This window comes from Lycorma delicatula, chromosome 9, assembly GCF_047948215.1.
Source record: "Lycorma delicatula isolate Av1 chromosome 9, ASM4794821v1, whole genome shotgun sequence".
Taxonomy (NCBI): Eukaryota; Metazoa; Arthropoda; class Insecta; order Hemiptera; family Fulgoridae; genus Lycorma; species Lycorma delicatula.
The window spans coordinates 106,574,866-106,600,350 of NC_134463.1; the positions used below are offsets into that span (position 1 = coordinate 106,574,866).

General features: G+C 28.5%; 1 protein-coding gene across 12 annotated transcripts in view; it reads right to left on the bottom strand.

The window, feature by feature from the left end:
- Nucleotides 1-25,485, bottom strand: part of mub (poly(rC)-binding protein mub) — a 493,744-nt gene that overhangs the window by 47,199 nt on the left and 421,060 nt on the right. For 6 of the 12 annotated variants that reach the window (XM_075376032.1, XM_075376022.1, XM_075376025.1 and 3 more), the window contains 3 exons: nt 21,525-21,803; nt 16,969-17,238; nt 446-472 (listed from right to left, as the gene is read on the bottom strand). In XM_075376032.1, the coding sequence (XP_075232147.1) occupies nt 446-472; nt 16,969-17,238; nt 21,525-21,803 (576 nt within the window). The remainder of the gene's footprint in view (nt 1-445; nt 473-16,968; nt 17,239-21,524; nt 21,804-25,485) is intronic. The other 6 variants (XM_075376033.1, XM_075376027.1, XM_075376029.1 and 3 more) reach the window with 5 other exon arrangements.

The window sequence follows — 25,485 nt, forward strand, 5'->3', positions numbered from 1 at the left end:
TCTAGATGAAAGAAAAACTATTAAATTATGGAGAAAAAGAATCATAAATAACTAAAACAATTGGTTTCATGCAGAAAATATAACTTCCAATTATGAATTGACATTAACATACATCACTCATTTCAATATAAAGAATTTATAAAATGAAATGTTGATAAAATGAATAGTAATGCCAAAATAACAACTACATTTCAACAATCGGCTGAATAATTCACGAAAAAAATGTATTGCAACCAAAACTTAAAAGTCAAGGATAACATGCCCGGTAAACTACTAGACTTTTATGATGTTCAAGAATGTATACTGAACTTCAGTTACTAAAACAAAAAAAAACTAGTGAACACTACGGTTTAAAAATATCAGGTTAAAAAAAATAAAAATAACTGCATTCAACTATTCCTTATTATATTTTAACTTTTTCATCAACTATATGATTTTCACTTACCTCGCAAGTTGATGTCAGTAAAAGAGGCTGTAAACATCAAAAGAAAAGACAACAAACAGTACAATTAAATTTAAAAAATTCAAATCAAAATAGTAAAGGTAATATTGTTTAGTTTGTTATGTAATTTTTCTTTAAATAAAGGAACAATAATAATGGATAAAAGAGTGTGGAAATTTACAAAGAAAAAATTAGAAAAAAACACCTACAACTAAATCTGGGCACATAAGTACCCCCCCTGTCACCCCAAGCCTCCTCCAATGGCAAGGCCCAGGGTCACAAAAAATAATTCATAACCACACCCCCGCATTTATTAAAATAAGTTTGTCTATACAAAGGGAATAAAAAAATAAATAATTAAAAAAGATTAACTGCATTTAAGTCTCTCAAAATAGTGATCAAAATAAAAATATATAATTAATCAATAACATTCTTTTCTGCTTCGGAGAAAAAAAAAAGAAACGAAAACTAAAAAAAAATATATTAAAAAATTGATGTAACAAAAATAGAGCAAGCAAAGGAGATCAAAAGCCATGCGTAAGAAATTTTATTAGCTGTGCTTAGTCTAACAACCTAAGAAGTAATAAATTGACAAATGAATATTAATTATAGACATAAAATATTGCCCCTGCTCAATTTAACACATAATGAAAAAATAAGTCAGATCACCATCCCATAACATTATTAATTATGTTAACAATCCATATAAGATTTTTAAAAAAAAGACACTGTATGTACTTACATTTTCATTTTTTGTAAAAGTACACACAACAATACATAAGCACATTTGTGCATCAAAGCAAACACATAAAAAAATCAACCATGATAACAATGATTTTTTCAACAAAAGTAACAAATACAGTAGCTAATTTAATTTTAAAATCTATGAATAAAAATTTTATCTAAAACTAGAACCAAACACTCACAACAAATGTAAATGAACCTCTTAATACCCATATGTATTAAAACCCATATGAACCCATATGTTAATTATGCATTAAAACTGAAAATGCAACCTTATAAAAACAAATAAAAATCCCCTACATTAGTTAATTCTAACCGTTCCTTATTATGTCATGGTTCCATAAAGTTATCATACACAAGCAGTTTATTTTTAATTTAATTTTTAATGGCCCTAGAAGATAATTCATCTTTTTATAATAAATTAAAAATTTTAATTAAGCATAACACCCATATTAGTAAACCCATTATTTATATTACTTAGAATAAAGGCAACATGGTATAGATTAATGCTATTCAGTAACTTTTTATTCAGTCTTAAATCAACAAAAATATTGTGAAATAGTACATTATACATAGTAGATCTGAAAAGTTCCCGAACTACATTTCTGTAGTCGATACAAGTAGCGGCATCTCTCAGAAAACCTAGAAACTATGCAGTATGATGTCTGATGAGTGCGAGAACAAAATTTCATCACGTTTCATCACTCCAGTATCGAGTTACAATCGGCCACATACATTGTATTCATGTGTCCTTGAACGAGCTCACGACATGGAACAGAGAAGTGCGATAAAATTTTGTGTTAAACTTCAAAAATGTTTCGCTGAAATTTATTCTATATCAGGGCAAGCATTCGGTGATGAAGCCGCGTCTCATACTACAACATACACGTGATGGAAGCTGTTTAAAGATGGCAGAGTAATTGGATGACAACAAACACAGTGGGAGGCCATCAACAGCTGTTCATGATGAAAATGTTGTAAAAGTGCACATGCTCCTGTTCAAAAAACCTCATCTTACCCTTCGGGCCATAGCAGAAGAGCTAAACATCGATAAAGCCATGGTATGTACAATTCTAACAGAAAAAATGAACCGCCAAAAGGTGTGCTCTCGTTTCGTTCCACACTTCTTGACCGAAGAACAAAAACAGCTGCATCTATCTTGCACTTAAGACTTCATTGAAACTGCCGATAGCGACCCAAATTTTTTTGCAAACAGTTGTAATGACAGTTGGGAATGAAAGTTGGTGCTTCATGTATGATCCACAAATGAAGCATCAATCTGCTTCTTAGTCGAGTCCTGCAGCACAAAGACCGCTGAAAGTCACGCAGCAAAAATCAAGAATGAAAACTATGATGTGCTTTCTCTGACTCAAAGGGCCTGATTCATCATGAATTTGTCCCAACTGGTCAAACCATGAATTCTAAATTCTATTTGGAAGTAATAAAATACTAATGCATCGCATTTGTCGACTCCGACCCTAGTACCAGGATCCAGGCAGTTGGACTCTTGTACGACAATGCACCAACACACATGGCAACAGTTTAACACATTATTATGCCACAAATCAAATCACCATCTTATCCCACCCGACTTGGCTCTAGCATACTATTTTCTGTTCCTGAAACTCAAGTTGAAGTTGAAAGGCCACTTTTTAAATGACATTCTGGCCATCCAAAGGGTTTGCACCGAGCAGTTGAAGACGATCCCATGAAGTGATTTCTCCAGAGCGTTTGACAGACTCTACCAGCGCTGCAACTAGTGTATAACTAAAAAAGGTAGAGGGCTGATGTGAGTAAATCTTTTTATCTTTAATTCTGTATTTTTATTTAAATTAGTTCACGAACTTTTCAGACATACTGTGTAGAATGAGCCTATAATGATTGCCATTAATGCACGGGTGCGAATTAAATTATTAATTATTAATAATTAAATTAATTAATAAATTAATTAATAATTAAATTATTAATTATTACAAGTCAGGCTTGCGTCATAACCTTCACAAGAATGCATTAATGGCTATTACAGAGAACAGCATACCATATTTTTTCTAAGGCTAAGAAAATATTGAGATTATTCATTTAAATCAATGAAAGAAAACATTCTTTATTGAATAATTAAAAAAAATTTTCAAAACATACATTAACCAATAAACTTGTGTGACAACAGGTTATTATTCATAAACTCCCTTTTCTTTAATATCAATCGGTGTTAAAAACATTTCTTCTTCAGAATCCAAGATAAATAACAAAAGCATAAACAATGTAATGCTTTTGATTGGTTGAACAGCTGTATCATAATGATCCTTATTAAAATACAGATTTCAAATGTGTAATTCAAACATTACAATACAGCCATAGAAAAAATATTTAAAAAAAAATTATCTATATAATCGAATCTCAATTTCCTTGACTATCTGCTTTTTTATCATTTCTTTATAATTAAATTTCTATTTTGATTTTGGTTTGAATACCAAGTTTCATCTTTCGGTCAAGATAACATAGATAAATAAAAATATAGGTCAATAGTATCTTATTTAATAAATAACGGGTCAAACAATTATTTTTTTCTATCAAAATTTTGAGATGCTTTTAGCTATTGAACCAACATTTTTCAAATTTCATGTTGGATTTTTTCTTATATAATAGTTTTATATCTTGTCATACAGTTAGATTTCTGCATTAATATTTTACATTTATAATTTTTTGAACCGTATGAAGAAATAAGATTTACTTTTTTACTAGTTTATCTCGATGAGCAAATATTCCTGTATATAGTTTTTAATCATTACCTCTATGAGAGTCCTATTTATTTAATAAAGCTTTTATAAGTTTTATTTAAATTTATTTTCATCGAAATATCTCGTTAATTATTGGAGCAAATTTTCATTATTCAAATTTTAGAATATTTCTAGTTTATTTTACACTTTTTAAAATTTTTTCAAAATTTTGTAGATTGTAGAATAAGTAAAATGTTTTAACATCTTTATTAAAACACCGGTATCTGAGACCGGGGAGAAATTTTTGTTTTTATACGGTAGCATCCCTACATGACCTTGCTCTCTAGGCTGCTCAGTAGCTTATCCCCCACTATCCTTCTCCCCAAAAAATCTGTTTTCATGTAGTCTGAGGGCAGTATTTGACAGTGGTTTATTGTTGTATGTAACTCGCCTGGTCTGTATGACTGGTTATTCCTATGTGCATTTGTTACGTGCTGGTCTGTCTAACCGGTTCTTTCTGTATATGTTATATCTCGTATTTATTAATTGTGTAAATTTTATTGTTTTTCTCATAAACTGTGTGTAATTTTTAATATATTCTCTAAATAATGTGGACATACATATTTTGTATGATGAATACTGACCCAGATTATGTATTGTCTGATGAAGTGTTAAATGAAGACACAGAGGATATGGACAGTGAAACAGGGCCTGATGCAGCGATAGGTGGTGAGCTGGTCAACGAAAATGAACTAGTTAATAAGAACTTGCCAGAATATTTCAGGCTGAATGAAAAAGAATGAGTGTGAACCAGGTTATGCTTGGTGCACAAATGAGCCAAGGATGAGTGCCTGCAGGCAAACACCAGTGCACAACATCATTAGAAGACGTTTGCCAGGCTTGACTGAAATAGCAAAAAGATTAGGAAAGACGCCTGAAAAGATATGCTGTTTGATCCCAATAAAATTGATCAAATAGTTATACACATGTAAAACTTGCAGCGGTAAAAAATACATTAAGTGATTCAACGAGTAAGTCAAATTACCGTGATACCGACAATACGAAGATAAATCTTGTAACCGGCTTATTGTTTTTGTCCTCTGTTTTAAAATCTTACCATGAAATCATTACATCCATGTTTGGTAAAGATGTTATCAACAGGCCATCTTTCCATGCGTCTGTCAGTAAAGTGCTTTGAAATTTTACTCTCATGTCCAAGATTTGATGATAGTTAAACCCAACGTATAAACAAGGCTTGTGATAAATTAGCTTCAATATCAGGAATTTTCACCAAAGTGATTGAAAACTCTTAAACAGATGTACAGTTTATCAGAAAATATAACAATTGATGACATGTTAGTCTCATTTGTGCAGTTTTTGAATGTATATGCTAAAGAAACCGCACAAATATGGCATAAAAATTATGTCGCCTGGCAGACGCCAAAACAACCTTTTTGTATAATGTTTATATTTATATGGGAAAAGATAATAACGGAGTAGGATTCACTACTGAAGAACACAACTTCAGCAAACCAACTCAAGCCACTGTTAGGCTGTGCAAACCAATTGATGGAAGTCACCATAATGTAACATCTATTTCAAGTATGGAGGTTATGGGTAAACTTGAAAAAAAGGGTCCTGACTTATTTAGGCATCACAAGAAAAGATAAAAAGGAGACCTGTTGAATTCCTTCACATTTGGATCATCCTCTAAATTCAGCTCGTTTTGGATTCAACGGAATTAGAACATTGGTATCATTTGTTCTACAGAAAAACAAAGCAGTGGTTTTAATTTCCATGATGCATCATAGCACTGAAATAAATTAAGAAAAGTACAAATTGGAATTGTATGTTACTACAATACCACAAAATATGGTGTGGATATTTTGGATATGAAGTGTGCCATATACATATCAAATAGGAGGATCAGGCACTGGCCCTAGTCCTCCTGTCAGCATTGCTGACATTGGTCCTGGACTTGTCAGCATTGCAAGTGTAAACGCACACATTTTGTAAATGTGCTATATTAACATAGAAATTATGACAAGATTTCATAGTACACTAAAGAACTTGCCAAGACACATGAACCCTATCTAAGGAGATAGAAAATACCAAATCTTCAAAGGGACACACAGGATTTGTTAATAAAAATGCTTGTTGAAGACCAGCAACATGAACAACGTGGAGAGCTGTGATAAGATGCCTAAGAGAAAAACTTGCAGAAAATGCCTTTTAATTACGGAAAGAAGACCCAAGTATAACTGTGTCAATTGTAAAATCCCCATCTATTTTCAATGTAGCAAAAAAATCTGTAATGAATGTGCATTACACTGTGTGTAAAATGAAAAGTTTATTACTTTAATAGTTACAACACATTTATATTTTTTTGTCTTTTTTGTATAAATGTACAGTGTTATGTTAAATACTGTGTTTTCAAAGATAAAAAATAAAATGTTACTGATTTTAAAAAAATATTTGAACATTTTCATAAATATTTACAAAAACATTGTACTATCATGTATTATTTTTTTCTGACAATCATACCTACATAATTAAGCTGTAATAACTACACCTACATAATAGGTAAGTAATTATTAGCTGTAAATACAACTATTTTGTTGAAAAATGTGTTTAAAATTTTTACAACACCAAAAAACTCACTTTTTAAAAATCAATTGGCCTTTCTATATTTTCATTTTACTAATAAAAAATAAATTTAAAAAATTTAAAAGTTTAATTAGGTGCTTAGAAACATAATTAGGAATTTACTGAATATTTAAGCACTGCAGTGTGGAGCAAAAAGAAAATATAAAAAAAATTAGTTACATGGTCTCAGAAACCGGTGTTTCTGTTAGCATTAAACAATCCATGTTTCGATCAAGGTGTTAAAAAAGATAAAAAATCATTCGTGTATATTTTTATTTTTATAAACTAGTTATCTAATTAACAATGGAGGCACAGGTTAAACAGCAATACTATACAATTCTGAATCATCAATAAATATTAAATTTTATATTTTATTATTATATTTAATCTATTATAATTAGTTCAGCTTACATCATTAAAAAAGGAATATTTGTTTCGGGGGAAATTTGTTTTTCTTGCTTTCCAATTTAAATCATTAATGTATTTATCAAATATGGACTTAATATTTATACAAATTGTCTCTTATGTGTTTATCTAGTCAAGAGTCCCTTCCTGACTATAGCAGAATGTAAGTTCAAATATGCAGGGCAGAAATGTCTGTTTCAAGCAACAATAAGTACCTTTCAGCTATAGGGTGCAAGTTCAATCTTGGATCAGGAATCCCATGATCTGGACATTATGATAAAATGAAATATGTGGGTTTATTTCACTTTTTTACAAGTGTAAATTAAATACTAGGAAAATAGGAAAGTTCTTTTTTTCAAAATTATAATACTATGTAATTTACTTTTTTGGTTATATTAATGAGTAAATGCTAGTACATTTAAAAAAAATGTAAAACCTTCACCTCTTTTCAGTCCTCAAACTTTTAAGTGAATGCAAACCCCAATAAATAAATTAAGATTTATTTATTTTTAAATTTATTATTTTTATTCAAAATTTAACAGTTAATCTTATATTTATTTTGAAACAAAAAATATGTCCAGTATGGCAAAATTCAAGCATTCTTAATAATAATAATAATAAAAATTTAACATTTTTTATGAACAGTTTTACTTTAAGTATAAGGTAGTAAATAAGATAAAATTTTATATTTACTATCAAAAGTAATATTACTTGTATACAATTGTCAAACTCTGAATTTTGGTTTTGATTAATTAGAAAGTCTGTACTCTTAGTTTAAACCAATGTAATTTTTATAAAAAGCATTTCAATAACACAGCATATACTTTTATGCATTAACATGCTAATAAAACAAATTTATGTAATAAAAAAAAAATCCTTTTCGGACGCCGGAAGATGGAGGAGGTAGATTTCACCGGTGCTAAGTTGGGGACAAAAAAGAAAGTTAAGAAAAACTTCAAAATTTGACTCAATACGACAGCGGTTACATGTGAAAAAAGTTTCACATGTCAGTATACGACAAGCCCCATCTTCTTACAATTCCAACAATATTTTTGTCATCCCTCGCTGTAAGGTTGGTCATATCAAAAATTGTTTCAGACAAACATTTTAGGTAATGTTTAGAGGACTAACGACCACTTTAAACCGATTCGATAATGTGCCTATTACAGGAGGTATGATTTGTTTTTATCTTCGAAACCCCGTTTTTTCCACTTTCTGGGCCAACGGTTGGTGATATCAAAAAACTTCACTTACATAACTTTAAACGAATTCAATGTTTTACTTAATAAGAAAGTTATAACGATATTTTGTTTTATCAAAAAAGCTCCCCACCATTTCCATCCCCAAGGTCGTCCGATTTTGCCCATTAACGAACTTGACTGAGTTTTTGGATCGTTATATTTTATGAATCAATTTGAGAATGATTGGTGCAAAATTATGGCAGTTATCGTGTTCACAAGAAAGTGAAATATATATATATAAAAATGTAAATATAAACTTTTGAACTCACGATGGGGGATATGAAACACGAAGATATTTCAAAATTTTCCAGCTTTCTTATGAAATCTTAACTAAACATTTTCTGTAATTAGTTATACGCTCAATTTGAAACTTTTCATATAATCTTTCATATCAGTTTTCTTTTTTTTTAATATATATAATATATAAAAGATCGTTCAACATTTTGTTAGTATGTTCTTAATGTTAGTACAAGAAAGAAAATTCCAATAAACACGGGTACAAAAACATCTTTTTATCTGTATTTTGTGTTTTTAAAGTAAAATCTTATACCTCCAAAACTGATTGAAATTTGGCATATATTTTTAAACTAACATTCTCAAACAAATAAAAATAAAATTTTTTAATAAATTTCAAAGTGGCTATCACATTAATTTTCACTTTACTATAGATTAAGAACTACTAGCATTAGGAACTAATTTAGCTAATATTTTAAGCATTTCATTGTGAACAAACCGAGATCTCTTTTTTAACACACTTCAAAACATTTAAGTTATAATGAAAAATGTTAGTATAACTTAACATTCAAAACAAATTCAACTAGATTTTTTTCCTCCAATACAAAATATTAGTCAATAACATTAAACTAGTGGATGTTATCTTCTTTAGGTTTATTAAAACTAATTTATATCTGTATATTTGTTGGTGTCTACGTACAATCTGCACACTTTTGTGATAATTGGTTAGTAGTACTACTAAATAAATTTTTGGTGCAATTTTTTATACACTGTAATCTTGTTCACAGACATTTGAAATATAAAGCTACAAATAAAACTTGCTTCTGAAAGGAAATAAGCTACATAACATCAAACCAGGAAAGAGCAATCCAACATCAAATATTACACTTTTCTGTAGAAAGAAATATTCTAATTTTCACAAAAGAAATCAGTATGAAAAAGCAAAGGGAATAGTACTAATATAAACTGTATTTACACAATTTATTGTGTTAACACAATATTAATACAAAGGAAAAAAATTAAAATACACATTTATACCAAGCAGAATTGCAATTCATTTTTTTACACGTTTATAAATTTATAAATACATACATTAGCAATGAATTGAAGAAGATTATATTTTTTAATGCATGCTGAAATAATAATTTAATTTTATAACATAAGCTGATTTAGCTGCAATATTTGCTGTTACATTATTATTACCTTAAAAGGGGCATAAGTGTAACTGTGACAATGCTAATAAAATTAGAAAATGTTAACAAAAACTTAATTTTTTTTTTAAAATAGATATTATTAATAACAAATAAGCTCAAGGTAGTTTACAATAATGAAATATTTATACTATAGATTAACTTCCTCATCTATATCTACAAAGATTATCTATATATATATATATATATATATATATATATCAGTCTAAAATTCTGATGTCTGGTTTTTATAAATGTCAATATTTCATAACACCCTGACTCTAAAAATAAATCAAACCACAAAAATTTCCATAAGATGTATGAAATATGTGCAATGTATGTCTGTTGAATTGTACTTTGATAAATATCTCTGAATTGAGTCTACATAAAAATTCTTCAAAATAGCTTAAACAATTTCTACTATTGTGCATTGGTGGCATTAAAATTTTGGAAAAAATTAAATAAGGGAGGGGTCCCCATTTTGAATTTTTGTATAGTGATCATAGGAAATTGATATCTAGTGTAATAAAAGTTATTTAAAATACCATAATTTTAAGTAAATCAGAATTAGGAGTGAAAGAATACTCCATAACATTTCTAAACAGTTTTCACCTCTTATCTGAAAATCTGTTGAATAAGAAGAGTTGAAATTTGTTATAAATACATGGATAAATATATATCAATGTTTGACTTCAAATGCCATCGGCCAAGGGACATTATAATACATATATTTGTTTCCCAAACAGCATGTCCTGAGAGGTTTTAGCCGAGCTTAAGGGGCTGATTCATCGATTCTGTCTCATCGATGGAAATTTAGCAAAACCCAAATTTATAGTTCTGCAGGATACTTCTGTAATTTCTATACCACAAATTCTCAGGATGAACCAGAGGTTTTTTAAGAAAGCTTGAATTTGTTCTGGAGTAGCTAAATACATGAATGGAGTGAACTAAAAGGCTCCAAAATAAAGGACCCTTCTGAGTGAGAGGTTTAACAGTTTCAGATCTAGCCAAACTGGTTATATTTTTAGTTAACAACGCATAAATATTGACCCTGGTTACCATTGTTTCTGTTGTCAGGTTCTGACAACATACATATTATATAACAGATCCTGAGTTGATGATTATGTATACATGTTATGAGTATACTCACTGCACAAACAAGGGATGCAGCTACCTATGGGCTCTGAATCAAGAATGGGGTAGCGGTCACCTGGAGACTTGGAATATCATATGGATCAATCCATTATTTCTGGAAGATAATTAGTTTGTCACAATATACATGCAAAATCACTAATCAGTAACCTCTACCACCCTACTTCTTTCTTTTTCTTTTTATTCTCCGGAACCACCATAAGTTATTACTTCAGAGGATGAATGAGGATGATATGTATGAATGTAAATGAAGTGTAATCTTGTACAATCTCAGCTCGACCATTGCTGAGATGTGTGGTTAATTGAAACCCAACCACCAAAGAACACCAGTATCTATGATCCAAGTATTTAAATCCACATAAAAATAATTGCCTTTACTAAAATTTCAACTTTAGAACTCTCAACTTTGAAATCAGCTAATTTGCGATGACAAGTTAACCAATAGACCAACCCGGTGAGTTCCATCAGGTTGGACTACCCTAGGGTTCTACCACTCTACTGAGTAAAAATACATTAAAACCCCATAGAATTGTGGGCAGAATAATTATCTACAACCTATAAAGGGCTAAAAGAACATTTTTGCCTAAGTTTCAAGTTTTTTCTACAAGTTGTTCCTTTCATACAATCCACTTCTTTCCTACACTTGATATCTTCTTCCCTACAGGATTCTGGCTAGACAACTCCCACTGGCTCTACACAAAGGATACAGAGATCAATAGAGTTACTCCAGGGACTCAGAAAAAGCCCAAACTGGGCTTAAGCGCTTATTAGACAAATCCTTCTCTCTTACTTCTAGTATGTACATACTCATGTTTATTCGGTTATATTTGGTCTACACATCAAACAGGAATCAGGCGATACATATTTGTCACAACATGCACACTTCACGATGTGCATATTCTAACAAAAATTTTCTCAAAAAAATCCCTGCTTACAAAATAAAAAATGCAAATAATTTTGAAAATATGAGAAAATAGCAAATAGCACAGAAAATAAATTGGACTAGTGAAGGATATTTTTCTAAACTAGTCTGAAAGACTGTGCAGTCTATGTTGGGTTTCTTTACGGTTATAATGTAATGTATTTCAAAAACTGTAAGCATAGACAATATATACAGTCATAGATAGCATACATGGGGAGGGAAAAAATTAAAGCTTGAATGTATCATAATAAGAGTCATAGTTCAACTTGATTACAATAACTTGATAACAAGAAATCTAATAGTCCACTATACTGCCTTTCAGCTAGTAAAAGAAGGGAGATAATTACTAAACAAAAATTGGCTCAAACATGAAATTATACAGATTTTAATATTTCTGCTTTTAAGCATGGTTTTTCATTAAATATTAAGTTACACTAGATTTTTTTTTTAAATTATTTGAATGATTAATATCTTTTGTTAAATTTTTATGCTGTGAAAAAAGTTTTTCAGGAAGAATTTTTTAGTGGCAGTTGCTTTCTCAATATAGCAAGAAGTAGGAATATCAGATTCACCATCAACTGCTGTTGATTTTTAGCATTAACTGCAGGTCACTTAAGGGTTGTTATGCGGATGTGGCCAATATCACTACAATACAATAATAACTGATAAGATACGATACTAAAAATATTTTTTAAAAAATAACTCATCTGTAAGTAAGACAAATACACCACATAGGCATTATTAAATAACTTCCCTGAGAATAACTTCTGGAAAAGAAAAAATATGAAATTCAATATAACTTGGCAAGAATAATTTCTTGAAGCATTGAAAGAAGGGATATCAATGTCTGAGAAGATCTCATTCATTCTTGAAATACAATTCTTGCTTCTTAAATGTACGGAAATATTCTTGAAAATATTTTCAGTGCTATAATAACACAGCTCCTTTAATAACAACAAGGGAGCACAAATGCATTGCTGTTATTGATTATAAGGTGCCAGTTTCAAAGTTATTCACAAACTCATAAAATTTATAAGTGATCGGATAACACATTTACTTGCATTGTTCGTTTAATATATTATGTTGTGTCATGTAATAAGTTGTGTTTGTCAAATATGTATGTCAAAAATACCATTGAAGCAGGTATATTAACATGAATAAAATTTTCATATTGCAATTAGTATATTTATAAGTATTTTTTTTATTTCTTTGAGATATTCTATAAAGGTTATTCCTGTTATTATATACATAGCAAAGCAAATGAACAAATCAACATCAAACATTATTTAACCACATTTTAAGGGAGTTTGCAAATCCACTTCCAAGCGAGCACAATCAATAAATGAACTGAAGCTCTAAAGAAAACTTATTTTTATCTTTTTTACATCTGCTCATTTATAATTTTTTCTCATTGGACAATATGTTTTTTCCATTGCACTTTATTTTAATGTTTCAGTAGAAAAAACGTAAAATTTCATTAAGAAACAAAATATATCATCATATTTAACGATATATATATACAAGAGATTCACATTACACAGAACTAAAAGTTCTTTTAACACAAAATTTTCAAATGTACATTTTGAGCTAAAACTATTCTTGCACTTTATATTTATTAACAGCTATTATGTGGGTTTAGTGATAAAAAAAAAAAAAAATATGTAACACATCTTTAAAAAATAATAAAACAAGAACCTAATAACAGAAAAAAATGTCAAAAAACACAAATTAATAAAAAAAAAGTCCCAAAGCAATACAATAAAAAATAAATTGATACCTAATTCATTATACGGGTATTGTTTCAAAATTATGTTCTATTTAAAAGTAATGATACATCTTCAGCAAACAAAATTTATGCAATCTTGAATAGTTACACATTTCAACTGGATACTAAATGAAAGATTTGTAATTTTATTTGCTGCAGAGTGTGAAAAAAACCTTTACAAAACAGCTGAGAGTTACTTTTTACCAGCCAATTAAAAGATGAAAATAAATTGAATCAATATTATAATAATAATAATAATGATAATTCACCTAATTACCAAGTAGATACTTATTATGCTTTATTTGCTTTGATTGCCAAGAAACAAAGCTAAACAATCTCTCAACTAGTGTTCGATTTGAAAAAAACAATAATTCTAGGTTAGATAAACATGCATAAATAATAAGTTCCTTATTTTCAGGTAAAAAATATTTCTAGTAATCCAGTACAATAAATAAACAGTAATAAAAATTTCATCAAAAATCTAAACATTTAAATTTATAATGGTCCTAAAATACATTTTGTAATTAATTATATAAAATAAAAGGCTGAATCGTTTTTTTTTTTAATTTTTATTTAATCATTATAATAACCTATATAAATAATTTATCTCTGATAAATACTTATCTTTTTCTCATAATAATAAATACAAGATATTTAATATCTAATCTGAAAAATGTATTAAATAAAAATTATTTTATATAAACAAAACAAGTAATATTAGAGCAGTGATTTTTTTAAGCCTTGCACTAAACACAACAATAAAAATATACTAAATCTAATCCTTTGTAACTGTAAAATTAGAATTAATAAAAAGCATGATAATGTTTTTGTATATTTTCTTCAAAAAGCAATTTATAACCAATTTATTTATCACTAAATTTTTATTTTGCTTCAAAATATCTGAAATTACCAGGAATAAAAAACAAATTTATCACATGTTATCCAGAATTACAAAAAAAAATATTAAACAGTAAAACCCTATATAAATATTAAATATTTAAAAAATGATTAATATATTGGTTATAAACTGTTATAAATAATAATAAAACCCAATAAGCATAACGTTGCACAGAATGATCACACACATTAATTAACAAAATGTAATTACAAATAATCAACAAATCAAAAAAATTATCATTAAAAACTATGAAAGGATAGGTGCAAAGAAGCATAAGAAGCAATTTCAATCACAACAGGAATGTTCTTGCATGAACTAATTTTTTTTAGTTATTCATAAAAAATATATATATAAAAATTACTAAATTAATTTTCTAGCATTATCTTTTGTTTCCATTTCCCAAAATAAATGATAAAAACAAAAATTTGTCTACTATTTAAAAACTCAGAGGTTGTTAAACTAATCTAACTTCTTAAATAATAATGGTTAACATTTTGATATACAATTCCTTTAAATCAAAATTGTTATGAAAAAAAGTAAGAGTGTTACAACTCTTACTCAAACTAATTAAATATTCAAACTAGCTCTTGTGCTAGATTTCTTGAGCATTATACATATTACAAAAATAATAAATTAGGTTTAATGTGGCAGACCGTCAAATAAACAATAAAGATTTTATTTTTGATATTAACACAAATTTAGAAATATTAGATATTAATAAAGATGATATAAGATTAAATATATCAGAAAAATATTACATTTATAAATACAAAAAAAAATTTCAATTTAATAAAAACCATCAGACAGTTTTTGAGGACCTTATAAAATCTGCAACAGGTAGCAGTACTGTAAATTAATACACAATTTTCACAGTTTTAGTATATTTATTTTTAAATTTTTATTATGCAATAATAGAATTATGACAGTCATGCCTGAGGATACGGGATATCTTGTACATAAAAAATTAAGGTAAGATATGAATCGTTTTAACATTCTGTAGTATGGTTTTGTTTTTTTTTTAATAGAAATATTTTTTTTAAATAAACATATATATATATATATATATATATACATAATTAATTTAAATATTCATTTTTTAGAAAATAATCTGCGATACTTTCTATACAATAAGCTGTTGAGAAAGTAAAACCTCGTGGGGTTTTTTTTTTTACAAACCACAGTTAAATTAAGGGGCATTCTTCAAATCCTAATATTTTGTTTTGATACCCATATTTTTTTGCACTTTTTTTTCTGAGCAATGGGGTTTAATATGAATCTAAATTCCCTAAAATTTTGGACTTTAAATATCTGTTAACACAAATGGAATGTTGTATTTTATCAAATTTTAACAAAACATTAATCTCTGGGCAAAGGAATTATACATTTAAAGGTCATAAAAATGACCGTTTAAAGGTCATAAAAAAGACCATTTAAAGGTCATAAAAATGTTGTCCTAATTTTATATTTAACGGTAAAAAAGGAACAAAGTATTCTCATATTTGATTTAAAAGTTTATAAAAAATTCTATAATGTAGTTTATTTTCAGAATTGTATATGGAAATTTAAACTTTTTATTTTCAGATAACTAAAAAGTTTTAAAAAATGATTTCAGTCATTTGGTTCACACACTGTAATTGATATTTAGAACTAAACTGACAGCTGGCATGCTTTGCATGAATATCCATGCATTTTCTTTTGTTTAACATACATATTCAAATTATGTAAATATACACAGTTAAATTTATATTATTTTCTACTCTATTCTTTTTTGTTTTTTTTCTAACAATCTTACTGAAATTTAGGTATAACATCTTATGTGAACATATATTTTCTTTAGGGCTTAAAAATAAAAGTAAAAGATTAAACTATCAGAAATGACATTTCACATAAAAATTGTAATAATTGTACCAGTTATTCGAATTTACATCAGATACTTAGTCACAAAATAATACTTCATTTATTTTATAATATTCAGTACAGTTATGTAAAAATTAAGAAAATATATTACAACGATTCATTTGATTAATTTCAAACCATGTATTGGTAAGTGAATGTACATGGCAAAAATAAGGCCACTGTTTAGCAATACCTGAGCAGAAGTAAAGGCAATAATAAATGCATCAGCAACACAGTTGCCCAACAATTTTAACGTAATTCTTAACAATCCTGTTTTGTTATGATTACATTGGTACTTATTTTTTACTATTCACTTGGTCGACTGGATTTCTACAGCATTTAGGGAAGTCCATTAACAAATTTAATAATTTTTCTGCTTCTTTTTGTTTTTCCCCATTCTTTTTTGAACATTTATTTTCTATTACCAATTTTATATAATACTCTTTTTATGTTATATGTAAACAAAAACCAACAGAACTAAATTACAATATAACATAAATAACTAAAATTAAATAGTCGATGCAAGTACATGGAAGAATAAGAAGAAATAGAAAATATGGAAAAGACAGAAAAAGAATAGAAAAAAGAACAGAAAGAGACAGATAGAGAGAAAGAGACAGAGCTGGTGTATGGTGGTAGGGGGGTAGACAAGACAAGACTCGTAGTGGGCGCGGGGGCGGGGGCTGGGCATTGGTTAGGAGGCGGGGGTGACTTACTTCGCAGGCAGCAGCGGCCAGGTGTGCCGGCGGAAGGGCAGCCTGCAAGTGCCCGTTCTTGATGAGGGGGTCGACCAGGCCAGCCGGTGGTGCAGGGGGAAACAGGGGGGGTCCCAGTCCCAGAGGGGGACCCAACGGGGTACTTACATCCCCATGGGCTGGTACAGCATAGTTCCCTTGAATCGTATACGCCTGGCCTCCAGCAAGGATAACTGGTCCTGCAACTTGAGGTTTTGGACGATATGGTATTGTTGCTCCTTTTGGTGGCGACTGAAACAAGAAAATCATTTTTACTTAAAAAAAAAAGATAACTCCAAACTTCTTTTTACATGAAAATATCTAAAACAAATTAACATAAAACCTTATGAACAAATCGGTTAGCTTTCATGACTGCTTTTTACTGCTTATTTCAATAAATCAAAGCCACTAAACTTTATTATTAGCAAACCATTTCGACAGCAGTAGATTGCAATAACGATCAATTTAGACTCAACCAGGAAGAAGCTAGCAGTTTTAACAGTACTTACTGTACATAGAATAATTTTAAAGTTAGCAAGAACATTCTCAAACATTTCTGGTTTCAACCATCAATACTAACCTCTCTCAGATACTGCTTAACTGCAAAACATCTTCTAAAAAAAATGAATATTTTCATATAATTACAAGCTACCCAGTTACTGAAATTGATGTGGTGGTAGAGGCTGATTAGTCAAGGAATTGGCACAGCTATCAAATGCCTCATAACCAAAAATAGATTTTTATGTGGTCAGCATTAATACCGGTATAGATTACCTGATCATTATACTGAAAAGATATACAAAAATAACACACAGTAGACCTCCTCCACAATAATGACCTATTAGTTGCTAAAAATGATAACAAGCCAGGGAAGTAATAACTTCTAGTTTTTGGATTATTGCGTAGCTTCTGTATATAGCTGCAGGAAGATCGATCTTGCTTCAGAGTAATTTTTTTATTGATGAAATTAAAAATTCTAATGGACTAAATAGGTCCACATTACTTTAAATTGCATAAAAACTCAGTTACACATTACTCTTAACAAGGCATCCTGTTCTCCTTGTTTGGCTGTCTCAATCTACAATAGCAACTTATTTCCAGCAGAAGCCTGCTAATTGATATTGTCTTTGCTTAACTAAGTAGAATGCTAAACTAGTTGAATATTCGCCTTCCTTTGTTATCTTAGGTAATATATTCGTAATCAGCGGTTAAACTTTTAACTTTAATACCAAGACCTGCAACTAGGACTCCATCTAATACTTTAATTCATAATTTATTCATCTTCTAAATCAAATTACCTTTTGTTGATATGGATAGCTTCCCCAGTTCTCATCTTGTTGTTGCTTTGACATCTAAAATGCTGTTATAGAGTTTGCAGAAAGCGTTGTTTAATTAAGACAAATGAGCTTTCTGCATCCATAGTTAAAATTCATTCCATTAAAATTTGTTTCTACTTCCACAATGAGGCAAATTCTTGTTTTCGTTAAGAGCAAGATTCACTGTACCATCTATATCTTCTTTTAATTAACTGTTTTTCTTACAATATTACTTACTAGTTTGATACAACTAATACTACTATTACTACCCAAAAAAGGGGAAAGGAAGGCTACTTACTGGTTTATTACTTACTAGTATGTGATAATTAAAACTCAGTGGCTATTTGATATCTGTATTTCTTAGTTTCTAAATTTCATTATGTCTTCTAAAGTAATTACTTTAGAAAAAAGCAATTGCTTTTTTTGGCTTTTGTGAGAATGTTGATCGCCTTTTTCTGCCATTATTTCACAATAATTTATATGTGGCTTGAAGGATATATTATTCATCCTAATTATCTAGTAATTTATTAATTAAAAATAATAATAACAATAAAAATTACTGTCCAAAATAATTTACATACTACAGAACAGAATCAGAACACAAAAAACAAAGAACCAGAATAACAGAAATTTTTTACTAGAAGTTTTATATATGTATTATAGAAACGATTTTCTAAGTGATCAAGGCAAACAAGAAAATGGATACTTTAAAAATGTTAAATTCCCACAGTAAAACTACATCAGTGTTACAAAATTGGGATATACAATACAGTCCAACAAAATGGTTACATCGATGTCAATATGCAAGAGAATTTAATTGGAGGGAAGGGACAATATTTGGATAAGAAAAGTAGTAAAAATAATGTGTTGTAGTACTGTTTAAAAACATGTAAACAAGCAGCATTAAATATATATTTCTTTGTGCAATCTACATCAATCACTATATTTCATAAAATAAATTTATGTGTGCAAGGCTATCTAAATCTATTGCCAAACTTTCATCACCCATGGATCATGAGTGTAACATGTAAAGTCTCACTAAAAAAAAATCACTATATAACCTACTTCTCATTAAAAAGATTTAATCAAAGAAATTTAAGGCTAAAGTAGAATAGAGCTAATAAAAAATAAGTACCGAAGTGTAACAGAAATAAAGTCGAAATACAAGTAAAAGTATGAAAAATAATTTGAACATTTTAAATCTGGTTAACAAAAATACAATACAAGGAAACTGATTAATTATCTGATAACCTCTGTTCAAATTTTTACATTAAAGACTGATACATCACATACATGGTAATTTCTTAAATGGTCTGAAATCTGTACTGTACTAGTTCCTAAACCAACCCATAACAAAGATATAATTGTTGTAACAATGACTAGTCAAGTACATACTTAAGAAACATAAATTTTTAAAAAGTTAACAGACTACTATCATTTTGTTTACAACTGTCAGATTTATTAATATAAAAAAAGAATAATTTATATAACTAACTGAATTCAATAAATACAGTTAACTTCACCTCACAAATATTAATAAACTAAATATAGATGTCTATTATTCCTATGCTTAATATTATTTTTTTAAACAAATTAATTTTAAATTAAATTTTATTTAATAAATTAATTATACTAAATAAAAAATACATTAAAAAAGGCTTAATTAATGTAAAAAAATCATGAATGAACATTCATTTTTTATAAATCATCACAAATAAAATTTAACTTATTAATGGCTTGATAAGATTCATTGAATGTATTTTAAATAAGCATGCTAATACTAGAAAAACAACATACCTAAAATGATAAAACCAAATAAATCAATAAAGCAAGAGAATATTTCTAATGTATAAACATGGCCAATATATGTATAAATACAATGATCCAAGAGCAACTGTAGTGTCTCTTGTCACAATAACAATTAGTCAATGTCAGACAATCGATACCGGTATATATAAACCAACATCAAAATCCCTAGAGTATTAAATCCATTAAATCCTACCAGACAACTGAGTAGGATGTGACAGTTCATTAAAATCCATAACATTAATATATCATCTCTGACCACCACAGACCTGCTCGCATCATATACATGTATCAACTTACAAAAATAAGTTTAGAAATAAAAAACATTTTGTTTTTTGTATTATTACTTTTATTATAAACAATTTTTGTTATTTATGAAGTCATATTGTTATTGATGAATATTGTTCTAAATTATTGTAAAGCAATTTTTTAACAAAAATCTTTAGTTAAAAATGTTTGTAATTCAAGTAAAGAAGGTGTATACATATCTACAACTGGTCAACTACCATTTAAGTTTTTTTAATAATACTCATCGGAAAGAAAAATACATGACTTTAAAGTGCTACCCCAAAAATTGATAAAAAAAATTTAATTGATCGATTGAATTGATAGAAAAAAATTAATATTTACATCATATAAATTGTTTTTCCAGGGTTACTGGCCAAGTTGCAATTTATGAGAAGCTATCTGATAATTTTCCAGACAGTATGAAAACAGAATTTTTCAGAAAATCTTTTTGCTTTGTGACAGTGACCATTTATTTCAAAACATTTATCCCAGCGATACTTCAAACTATACTTTCTGACATCAGAAAGTACGATAACTGAAACTTCCAAAATATGGTTGTTTTATAAATTACTTCATTGTTTGATTCAAAATTTTGACTCATAAAACACAACTTTTTAATATCTGTTGTAAGGAAACAGTCGCATGATGATAAATTTCAAGAATATATGGGAATGTGAAAGCAACTACGTGTAACTCATCTATAATTCACAATCAACAACAATCATTATCATTAATCTTAATCGTCATCTACTGCTTATAATTTTCTTGTGCAGTACCTATCATGTGAACTCATGCACTGTAATGACTTTTTTTTTAAAAATAAATTTGATAATATTTACTTTTTTCATACTTTATACATTAAATAATACTGTACAATAATCTCTAATGACTTTTTCCTTTTATTCAAATTAATCGATTAACTTCTGTCTTGAGAAAAAACTGTTTCTGTAACCTTTCCAGCTGGTGCAATGACGTTTACCTTTTTTAACAGCCCTTCTATCAGCTTCTTTCCATTGATTCAATTGTTCTTTAATTTTGGGTGAACTTGTATTAAACGCAATCAGTAAATGATTGCACAATAAAAGGAATATCTGAAATTAAATAAAAATACTGAAAAAATATAATTACCTCGAGCATGACACAGCAGATATGATATATGCATTGAGTAATTGCATCACTAGTACCGGTGATTGTTACAGCACGTTCAGTCGAGTTCGGCAACATATCAGACGCGACCTGAATAGATGCACCAGTAACTTCACGTATCTCTTTTATCTTAGACCCTCCTTTTCCAATAAGTGAACCACACTGCGAAGCGGGTACAATCAAGCGGAGGGTAATAGGGGGGCGTGGTCCGCCTCCCCCTCCGCCATTTTGCATCTCCTGGAACTGATATCGAAAGACAAACTACACTCGTTTAGTCTCGTACTCAGAAAAACCAGTATGAGAAGCAAATAAAATTAAAAAATAATAATAACAGTAAGAAGATGTAAAATAAATTTTGAAATGACAATAATAAAACTTAAGAAAAATATTAAAAAACTACCTAAAAAAATGTAAACTCTAGAAAAATCTAACCATCTTAAAGCAAAACATACGCACAGTATCTAATAAATTATACTCTGGACAAGTTAAAAATTCAGAAGAAATAGATTTAGGGACAAACAGAAAATTTTAATTCAAAATGTTTTAAACATTATGAGCTGGAAAATATGATCGCCACACAAAAGGGAAATATATTCTTTGAAAGGTTATGAGAATCATAATACTTTGATAAAAACGAAACTGTAAACCAAAAATTGTACAGTAAGGGAATCATGTCAAACAGTCACGTAGTTCGATAAGGTTCGAAAATAATTTTTCCACAAACTGCTCTGCGTTTCACTTAAGGTTTCATAAATTCAGAAATTCTGGTGCAAGTTACTATTTTAAATTGCTTCAAAACAACTCCATTAATTAGATGTAATACCATATCCTGATGATAGTTAAGTGGAGTTTTGTGAATACTGATAACAGCAATTAAGTGACAACAAAAATAGAGAGAAGGCAAAAAAAATTTTCTTTTAAAACATAGTTAGTATTTTTCTATTAAATAAGTTATAATTTCATAATCTGGTGCTTTAAAATAAAACAATTAAAAAAATGATAAAATTATAACATAAGTAAAACAACAAAAAACAATTCATGACACCAAAGATATACCTAAAATGTAGAAACCTTGAGCATTTTTTTCTCATAAAACAATTTATTTATATGTGGAGAAATATACATATAAATATTTTAACCCTTCAATGTCAAAGAAATGTACATCCATATTCTGGATAAAATTATTTCTGTTAAAAACAAGATACATATTTTTTTTTTCATAGACATAATTTTTCCCAATAAATTTTTATCGGTCAACAACTTAATTAATTCCACAATTTAAATAAACCTGGTAAATATTTCATAAAATAAACCTTAGACGAATTTAGTAAATAAAAATACCAGATTCCTCAGTTTAAAAACAATTGATGATAGTTTCTCTTATTTTATAATAGAATTAATATTAAATTAAAACCATTTCTTATTGTGCTAACATACCTTAAAATAATTCAGATCTTAAATGCTGCAATTCTTTAAGTTGAGCTTAAGAGTTAAAAAAAGTTCCTTTTTATTTAAAAGAAAAATTATATAAATATAATACACACATATGCCCATTTTGGGTTACAGCATCTTCATGAATACCTTTTCTTTCCATCCTATTTTAGTTTCTAAAATAACACAATGAAAATGCACACCTCCGCAACGGTGCGGCTGGTTATCTTAATCCAATACAGGGTAGACTTAAGGCTTCTAAGGCTCACAACTTTAGTAATATAAAGTTGGGCACTGTCCAACCACAAAAAAATTTATATCATGGAAATGACTTCTCACATAATAAATTACCCTGAAGACAAAACCAGACAATTAGATTCTTGAGTTTTCAGGGTGTTTGAATTTATGTGAAATTGATGAGTCGGAGCATCACAAGAAAAACTCTTAATTTTAGAAACAAAAGAAAATACTTTATCAGCATTTTCAATATAAACTTTTTAATCTGTTGGGAAATTAAAACAATTGAGAACTGAATTAAAAAAATATATTTCAATCTCAGTGTTACAAGAAACCATATTTTCAGATAAGAAGCACTTGAATTACATGGTTTTGGAATCCATAAAGGGAAATGTGGTAGAAAAATAATGAAGAGCATGTCACATTTAGAAATTGTTTTCATAATAGATTCCAAATTTTATAACTTTATAACAGATTTCACATAGAATAGATTTAAAATCTATAAATAATAAATATATTTTAATTAATGTCCATGGCCTGATAAATCAAGAAAATAAACCAGACCTGCATGAAGTAGAGGAATTCTGGGATACTCTAGAAAATGAAATAATAAAAATTTCTAAAAATAATACTAAAATTATATTGGGAAATTTCAATCCCAGCTGGGACGAAAAAGAAAATTTAAAAATATAATTTGAGAGTATCCAGGCCATAAATGAACAAATAAAAATGGAGAAACATTAATCCAGATCTCAAAAAAGTTTAACCTTAAAATAATGCTAACAATTTTAAACCTAAACTAATAAAAAGAAAACATGGATCTCTACAAATTCTTGCACGGTAGAATTTCAGTTACATCATGCAGCGATCTCTAAAAACTGTTATAAAGAAATTCAGGATGTAAAAGTTTAAAAATCGTAACAACCCATCACTATTTACCTCAAATTAAAATGAATTTTTTCTCGCTTTAAAATGAAAACCTTAAGTTAAAATCCCAAAATTTGACTGCAGTATTCTAGAAACAAATATAAAGGAATTTCAGAATAAAATCTTAGCAAATAATTCCCAAAACTGGGAAGAAATTCAAGATAGTTTAATAGAGACTGTCAGGGAAATCTGTCCATTACATAACATTAAAAAGCATCCATGGTGGAATTCAAAAGGTGAATTGGCTGTAGAAAAAAGATTCCTCCTACCATGGAAGAACTGGAATTCTAAAATAGTTGAGAATAACCTTCAAATTCTGAAGAAGCTAGGAAAAACAACTCAAAATTCTGAGAAGAAAGAAGGAAATTTCAACAAACAGACTGAAAAATTAAGATGAAAATTTTAAAAATAATACTAGAAATTTTTACAAAATGTTAAAAAGTAAAATCACAAACCACCAAATACATCCCACCAAATGTATGCTTTAAAAGAAAAGATGGATCTCTAACCTCAAATAATAAAGAGGACTGTGAAATCTAGCAGAAATTTATTAAACTGTGAAACCCCACAACAATAGGTTAAATGACTATAAAACATCACAAAATGAAAAAAATTCCATATCGCCACATTTAGACGAAATAAAAGAAACTATAATCTTTGAAAAATAATAAAGCTGCTGGTGAGGATGGAATAACGGTGAAATTGTATAAATTAGCAAATGAAAAGTTTCTTTCAGTAAACAGTAAACCTTTTGGAAAAATTTGGCAGGAAGAAAAATTCCCTGAGGATTGGAGAACTGCAATCACCAATCTTCTTCACAAAATGAATCATAAAAAATCTGATGTAGACACCAGGCTTCCTTGCATGCCTATTAAATTACATATACAGATTTTTTTTTAAAATGAAAAGTACATAAAATATTATTTCATTAATAACTTCTGATATTTTTTCATATATATATTTTTTTCTTTATTGTAATTATTGAATTATTAATCGTAAATTTTTTTACAATCAGAGGTTAATAATTATTAATAAATCAACATATTTAAATTTAAAAAAAAAAGTTCCTTTACTTCGTACAAGGAAGTAAAAAAGATGTGAATTTTTAGAGAGAGATCTCCCTCTAACCAGTAATATTTAAATTTTCTCTTAACTACTATTCAACACAGTAGAAATTAAAGCTGATCCAAAGTTAGGTGAGTTTCAAGGAGGCTTCAGTAGGAGTAGGTCATGTTCAGAACAGATTTTAAGTTTGAAATTAATCATTAAAAACCAGATGTTAAGATCAAAACCTATGTTTATATCTGTTGACTTTCAAAAGCCAATGATTCTGTAAACAGGGAAATTC